The sequence below is a fragment of the Lissotriton vulgaris genome, chromosome 11 (genome assembly GCF_964263255.1).
Source record: "Lissotriton vulgaris chromosome 11, aLisVul1.2, whole genome shotgun sequence".
Classification (NCBI taxonomy): Eukaryota; Metazoa; Chordata; class Amphibia; order Caudata; family Salamandridae; genus Lissotriton; species Lissotriton vulgaris.
The window spans coordinates 955,451,838-955,459,503 of record NC_141699.1 but is presented as its reverse complement, the minus strand read 5'-3'; the positions used below and the strand labels follow the sequence as shown (position 1 = coordinate 955,459,503).

The 7,666-nt window shown below is 48.0% G+C and overlaps 1 protein-coding gene across 1 annotated transcript in view; it reads right to left on the bottom strand.

Moving 5' to 3' along the window:
* Positions 1-1,273: 1,273 nt before the first annotated feature.
* LOC147683747 (nicotinamide N-methyltransferase-like) overlaps positions 1,274-7,666 on the bottom strand; it is a 67,103-nt gene continuing 60,710 nt past the window's right edge. The window contains exon 3 of the mRNA XM_086942573.1: positions 1,274-1,739. Coding sequence (XP_086798699.1) covers positions 1,274-1,739 — 466 coding nt within the window. The remainder of the gene's footprint in view (positions 1,740-7,666) is intronic.

The following is a 7,666-nucleotide window of genomic DNA, read 5'->3' as shown; positions in this document are numbered from 1 at the left end:
TCAAGTTGGAGAATGTACTGGGTTTCCAATTTCCTGAGTTTGGCCTCCCAGTGTCCACCCCGCCTGCTGGCCTTGACTGCATCAATGACAAAGTATTTTAAGCTTGTATTTACACTTTGATGGCAGTCTCAAAAATGCCTCGCCACCGGGTACGTGTTATCCCCATTTGTAATAGCCCGAAGATGTTGGAGGATACGTTTATGTACTGGTAACTTGGTACTGCCCACATGTTTAAGTGGGCATGGGCACTGCAATACATATATGGCGAACTCAGTTTTGCATGTTAAAACCTGAGTTATTGGGTGTTCTATTCCACTAAAACCATCTGTGAACGTTTTTACATTGACACCATGGCCACAGGCCTTACAGGTTTTGCACCTGAAGAATCCCCTGTTATTCTGCAGCCACGTAGTTCTGTCAATAGTCTCAGGGCTGGTATCTACCAGTTGATCTCTAAGTGAGGCCGCCCTGCTGTAAGTTAATGACACCCTCTTTGCCAAAGTGGCACCAATAATGGGGTCACTGGCCACAATGGGCCAGTTTCTGTTGACAATCCTATAGATCTCTTTATGTTGTTTACTGTAGCCAGTGATAATTCTGAAGCTCTTAGTTTCATCATTGTGTCTCTTGTTTTCAACTGGCTGCAGCACTGAATGATCTGTATTACTGCATTTAGTAAGGAGATCCTCCCTAGTTTTAATCATGGATTTAATCCTGGCCCTCTCAATGAGTTGTTCAGTGTAGCCCCTTTCCAAGAATCTACTCTTGCTCTCACATTGGGCCACTTCCAGATCACTAGGGTTACTGCACACTCGTCTCATGCGCAGCATTTCACCATACGGATTGCTGGAGATGAGATGAGCTGGGTGTGCATTTGCAGCATGTAAAATGCTGTTACCCGCGGTGGCTTTGCGGTATATTCTTGTTTCCAACCGTCCGTCCTTAATATACAGTATCTATATATATATATATATATATATATATATATATATATATATATATATATATATATATATATATATCTCAAAGCTCAAAAGTTGCCCTTTGCAACAATAGCCTTTCCTTTCTATAAGGTCAATTCTATAAAGCACAACCCTGCATCATACATGACTTTAACAGCAATAAATAACTGATGAGGAAGCTAGAAAGAAAGTAAAAATCAAGACAAATGATCAATCCCTGTCAACAAAAGGCTCAAAAGCATAGAAAGCACGAGTTACATATTTAACAAACTAAAATGATTCTTTGACAAGGAACAAAGTTATTCACACTTTCAGCTTTCTATTGCTGATGTTTTACATTTTTGCACATCCTTCACTTTAACAGCATGAATGAACATAATATAAGAATAATCCATGATTGAAATTTTTGTTTGGTTGAGTCTAGGTTTTACTTGTGCTTCTTTAATCATAAAGCCTTGCTCGTTCAAAACGTTTCTCACAAAATCTTCATCGACGCATAACATTGGAAACTTAAAATCGGCTACATACATGTATGTGCATTCCAGAAGCAGAAACATTAATAAGTGACCCCCGCTCTTCAACAATGATGACAAATCTTTCAAACTGCTGATGAAGGAGACATGGTCCTTGCATAGTGTTATCAAAGTGTGTGGGACGAGCAGGCAATCAACCTGAGGGAAGGATTTAGGTGCTACCGGACCACTTTCAGAAACCTCTAATTTCATGATGTTTTTGATGATTCTTTTCGTTTTCTCTTCATTTTCAATCCACTTTTGCCTGGAAAAAAATGCAAAAAGTATTATACAGACCTCCCAGTTGAGTTATGGCAATCATATTTTCAAACCACTCGTTTTTGCGTCACATTTAACAAGTACTACCAGGTTTATTTAGAGGCATTTGCAAACTCCACAAGTAATACCTCAAGGTGGTAGAAATGTTTGTTGCGTATAATCCTATGATTGTGCAAAGAACTGAGGAATATCTGTGGTTAAAACATTACCATGTTTTCCTCGTTTGTTTGCACATTGCTGTCATCATGTTTTTGATGAGTGTAACCTGTCACACCATGTCATTGATCAAATGAGATAGTACCAGATTTCTCTAAACCTAATGATGAACTTTTTCTGGAACACTGGCTAACAGAGACAGACAGCCGCGGTGCACGGCTAAGTCAGAGCAGGAAGTGAGGGAGCGATCCGGGCTATGGAGCAGCGGAGGATGCCAGATACGGAAGGCCTCCCGGTGGAGTTCTATGCAGTTTATGTGTACCGCCTAGTCCATCGCCTGACTAAACTGTAGATGGTAGCCAGGGATAAGAGAGAAATTCTGAGTAGAATACAGGAGGCACTAGTAACATCAGTGCTCAAACCTGGGAGGCACATTGAGGAGGTCAGGTCATACAGACCCCTCTCCCATTGAATGTGGACTATAAAATTCTCAGTGGCATCTTGGCAGGTAGGCTGGTGCCCAGAATACATACGCTGATACACCTGGATGAGGTGGGGTTCATCGGTACATGTAAAACCTTTCAGAATGAACAGCAGTTGATGCATATCGTTGAAAGCTCCGCCATACTGCCGCAATGGGCCCTGACATTGGCCAAAGATATTTAGAAAGCCTTTTACACATTGTTGTGGGGGTTTCCTATATGTGGTGATGGCGAGCATAGATCTGCGCAGTGTGTTTATCCATTGGACAAATTGCTTTACTCTAACCCAGTAGCCTGGGTGAAAAAAGGCTGCAAAGTAGCAGCCACTTACCTGGTGGGGCGTGACTCCAGACACGGTTGTACACTGTTGCCAGTGTTGTTTGTGATAACGCTGGAGCCATTGGCTAATACACTAAGATGGGTTATATATCACCGTGGTTTTATGATTTTTGGGGTCTCCATTTACCTGTCCCTGTGTGCCGATGATATGTTACTCTACATGAAGGAGGCCTCCTCGTGTGTGCAGGGGAGGATTGGAGCCCTGGAACAATTTGGGTGCCTTTTGGGATTGAGGGTCAACTGGGAGAAGTCCTGTGGCTTTCCCCTTGGCATTTGCACAGGGATCCTCATGCCCACTGGCGTAAGGCACTCACTGACATGGGCGTCGGACATAATAAAGTATCTGGGTGTCCATATCCCCTGCACACTGGAACAACTCTTAGTTCGGAATGTCCTGGTAGTGGTGGCTTCTTTGTGACTCGCAGTTAGATTCTGGCTGATGCTGCCCTTGTCAGTTATGTTCTAAATAGCATTGTTTGCGATGGTAATCCTTCCAAGATACTCTACTACTTTACAGCACTCCCCATATCAATACACGAACAGTGTTTCTAACTATTGATGTGTTGCTCATCCAACTTATATGGGGCAATGGAGGGAAACAGGTGGCTCTGGCAAAACGGCAGGGGGTTTGGTAGTACCCGACTTTCCAGCTGTAATAGTTAGCGGTGCACTCACAGTGGGAACTGTGCAATCATTGCAAATGGCATCTTGCACAGTGCAAGTGGTCGTTTTCTGCCGCTCGAGTAGTTTTTACTCGAACGGCAGCTTCCTCAAAGCAAACTGATAGTTTCTCATGGCGAGCGGTCGCGAGAATATGCGACCACTTGCAATGAGAAACCTGACCTCCCCGTGTTGAGAATCTCGCCGGGAGGTTTATTTTCCAAGCTCGCGATCAGCAACTTCATGTTGCTGAACACAAACAAGGAAAAAGTCTCACCGGGATGTCATTTTGCTCACTCGCGGTCGCCTACTTGATGTTGAGGACCGCGAGCGAGCAAAAAATGCCAACTATGCTACGCGACGTGTTTTTGCACTGTGCTATGTGCAATTCGCGGAGCACGTAGTTGCACAATTCACGCGAGCGTAGCATAATTTTCCGTCCAACTCCAGACAGCACACACAAAGGGAGCTTAGAGCTTAGGTGCCACCTGATGGGCCATCCTGGATAGGATGGGAAGTTGGAGCTAGGCACAGCTTCACACTTACACCTGAATAGCCTTTGTCCTGTCCATACACAAAGGGCTGCATATCCCCTGTAGTGAGGCCAGAGCCAAGGCAGGAAGAGAAGGCCTCTGTGCACCTCAAAGCCCTTCCTTTAAGTCCATTTCACTTCAAAGGCGCCAGTGGATATAAGGACTGGACTTTTGACTCTACCGCTTTGGTGCACTTCTGGACCTGTGGATACTCTTCCAGGAAAGAGGACTGCTGTGCTGTTGAAGGACTGCCACTATGCTGGACAGTGCTCTGGAAGAACTGCTTCCTTGCTGTGCTGACCTGCTGCACTCCTTGCCTGGGTGATAAGGACTGGACCCATATCACTTGAACCAAGAATCAGAATGACTCCAAAGACTTGCTGGCTTGCCTTCTGATTCAAGTCGTGGGGACATAAATGACTTCCAACTTAACTGCTTCAGCACCTGGGCTGTGCCTTCCATGAGTCTGCCCTGCCAAGCGGCGTCAACCCAGTCCTGGATCCTTGGAAGTTGATTTGAAGTGCTGCTCCAGCGGAATCCACTCATTGCTATTGGAGCGAGTACTCTGAACCTGTCAATAACTTCCACTGCAGACGCATCACCGCCATTGCGAGGATTGACAATGGCGCATCGCAGACTGCATGGCAGATCGACTTCATTCCCTATGCATTATCACCATTGCCCGGCTTGAAAATGCTGCATTGTCTTCCTTTATGGACCGTCGACTACCCATCACCTCACCTGCACCCTGTATCTGCAACCAAGGTAGTTTGCAGAGGGCCAAAGCTGGTTACTGTATCCGACCAGCACGCCATCGTCGTCACCCTGAACTTTTGGATTTGACCCATTCTAGCGTACTGAGCATGGGCGGATTTCGCGGATCCACGATCCGCAAATTTGCAGATTTGCGTTTTCGCGGATCCGCAAAATCTGCGAATTTGCGGATTCGCGGATTTTGCTGATTTTTATATGCGAGTTCACATGCATCTTGTGTGTATAAAAGGACAGGCACGGATCAGAGAAGCTCGTGGTCACAGGAACTGCACAGGGATTGAGCTCGTGAAAGTCAATTATGCAAAGGCCTCCATCAAGCATCATAGCTAATTTTCGACGATAGATATGGGGTGAACGCACACCTGCCCAGCCTCGACAAAACGCTCATTTTTTGGGGGGCTGATTAACTTTGCCATCACACCGAAGAGCGCAGGGGTCCCTTGAGTGAGCTGCCAGTGCCCATCATCCTGTAACTATTTTAAGATGACGCCGGCAAGCTGCCAGCGCCATCCTAAAATAGTTACTAAATTAGCTTCATCAGGAAGCACTAATAGATAAAATAAAGCAGGTGCTTATTTTATCTATTAGTGCTTCCTGTTGAAGCTAACTTAGTAACTATTTTAGGATGGCGCTGGCAGCTTGCCGGCGCCATCCTAAAATAGTTACAACTTCAAGCTTGAAGGCTTGAACTTTTGCCCCCCATATCCGCTGCTCGCGGATTCGCAGATTTTCGGTAAATTCGCGGGAGTTCGCGGATTGCGGATTTACCGAAAATCCGCGAGTGGAACGGATTTTGCCCTCATGGTTATAGCGCACCCAGATAGCTTCAGTTGGCACTTCATGCTTTTAAGCACAACATTTCAGCTATTCATTCCAGAGTCATAACTCCGGTTCTGCTTATTGGATATTTGTCATTTTGGTCTTGTTCTTTTCATTAAATTAACCTCTGGTATTCTAACCAAGTTTGGTATCTTTTTGTGTGGTGATTTCCCTGCTTTACTGTTTGAAGTGTTGCACAAATACTTTGCACATTCCCTCTTAAGTTAAGCCTGAGTGCTCTGTGCCAAGCTACCAGGGAGGGAGCACAGGTTAATCTACAGTGTGCTTGTGGCTTACCCATACTGTGGTTCCTGCTTAGACAGGGTGCCAACCAGAAACCCAATTTCTGACAGGGGGATTGTTGAGATGATAGCCTCAAGGTTCACCCCACAGAGAGAGAGATATGGCAAGACTGCTGCTGACCTTGTTGGGCTTTCCAGGTGGGCCTGGAGGAGGGCTTCTGATAACCAGGTAGCTATATGTTTGAAAGAGGGCACTTCAGAAGACGCAGACCAGGGTACTGTATGTCAGAGAGCTCCCGACATGGCACATGCTTGCCATACCACATGGTGGCAATTGGAACAGACTTAGAAACTTGCTGGAGTTAAATCTGACAACAGCAGACAACCTTTCTGTTAATGCTGTGATAGTGGATTTTCAGTGCATCTGAGAGCAATACCACATTCTCGCTAGTGATTTTTTTTTCATGGGGCACTGACAAGGAACATCAAACAATGGTGACGGGCAGGACTGCCGAAGCCCCAGATGCACAGGGGCTGCAGTGCATTTGTGAGATTCCCCAGGAGGCATCATGTAATGTCACTTTTCTATAGGGTTCCACAGGACTAGGCTAATTTTGGGCTTGGGCCCTAAGAGATCACTGGGAGCAAACAATGGGGAAACCTGGGGGGCGCTAGAGGGCGCACTGCGGAATGGCCGCACTGTCGTGAGGCTCCCGCTGCCCGGAGCTATTATCCGCTTAGGTATCCTGATTACCATCGCTGCGCCCTGAACTGACCCCACGGTTCGGTTGGGATATCGGCTGTCCACCCACGGTCCAACTCCTGTGCCATTCGGAGGTTGCTGGCCGAAGTTATGAGGGTCCCAAGTTTCTCCGACTCGCGCTCTGGAAGTCTGATGCCATCTTGCCCGGCGTCGCTGTTCATGCCAGTCCGGGGCTCTGCACGTGGGGTGTAGGCCTAGCTCCGCCCTTCTCCGTCAGGCCCGATCGCTGGCCGGGCGAGACGCTTGGCTCTCCCTTGTTGTCGGACTTTTCTTGGCTCTCCCATCTGCCTGTCCAGATACCATCGCCCACGGAAGTGCCACGGATTTAATACTTGGATTCTGAGGGTTTGCCACCTTGGGCTGGGAACGGCGACGGCCTTTGCTCATCGGTGGGAGTGGCGGGGCGTGCTGGCCTGCTCGTGCCCCCACGATTCGAGCTGCTTTCTGCTTGGCCGGGTCCCTTGCCCGACCTGTATCCTGACTCCCATTTGCCTCGTTCCCCTTCTGTACCACCGTTATGGGGAAGCCGGACACTAAACAGTCCAAACTGTCCTTTGACTCTGGAGGGGCCAGGCGAGGGGCGCGTTCGCTCCAGGAAGCTGGGACTTCGCGGTCCCCCCCCCCGAATGTCGCTGAGAGTGTCCCGCACCCACCTCCACGGACTTCGCCCAAATGATGCAGGAGATGAGGCAGGGGTTCGCCACTATAGTGGACAAAGTAGACAAGATATCGTCGCGCATGGATGCGGTCGTTCAGAAATTGGACGTACACGAGGAGCGCTTGACGGCGGCGGAACAGCGCATTTCGGACCATGATGACACGGCGGCCACCCATACCACCCAGCTGGCGAGAATGGACAATATCTTGCGTGTCATTGCCGCCAAGAACGAGGAGTTGGAGGCGAGGAGTAGGCGCAACAACGTGCGCATTGTAGGTGTACCGGAGTCCACGAATGTGGGGAAAATGGAGACTTATGTGGAGAGGTTACTGGTGGGCGCCATTGGGGCGGAAGTTTTCTCGTCCCAGTTCATCGTCGAGAGAGCGCATCGGACGTTGGGACCCCGTCCGGCCTCTGGGGCTGCACCGCGTCCCATCATTGCGCGCCTATTGAATTATCGTGATCGAGACGCTGCTCTTCAGGCTGC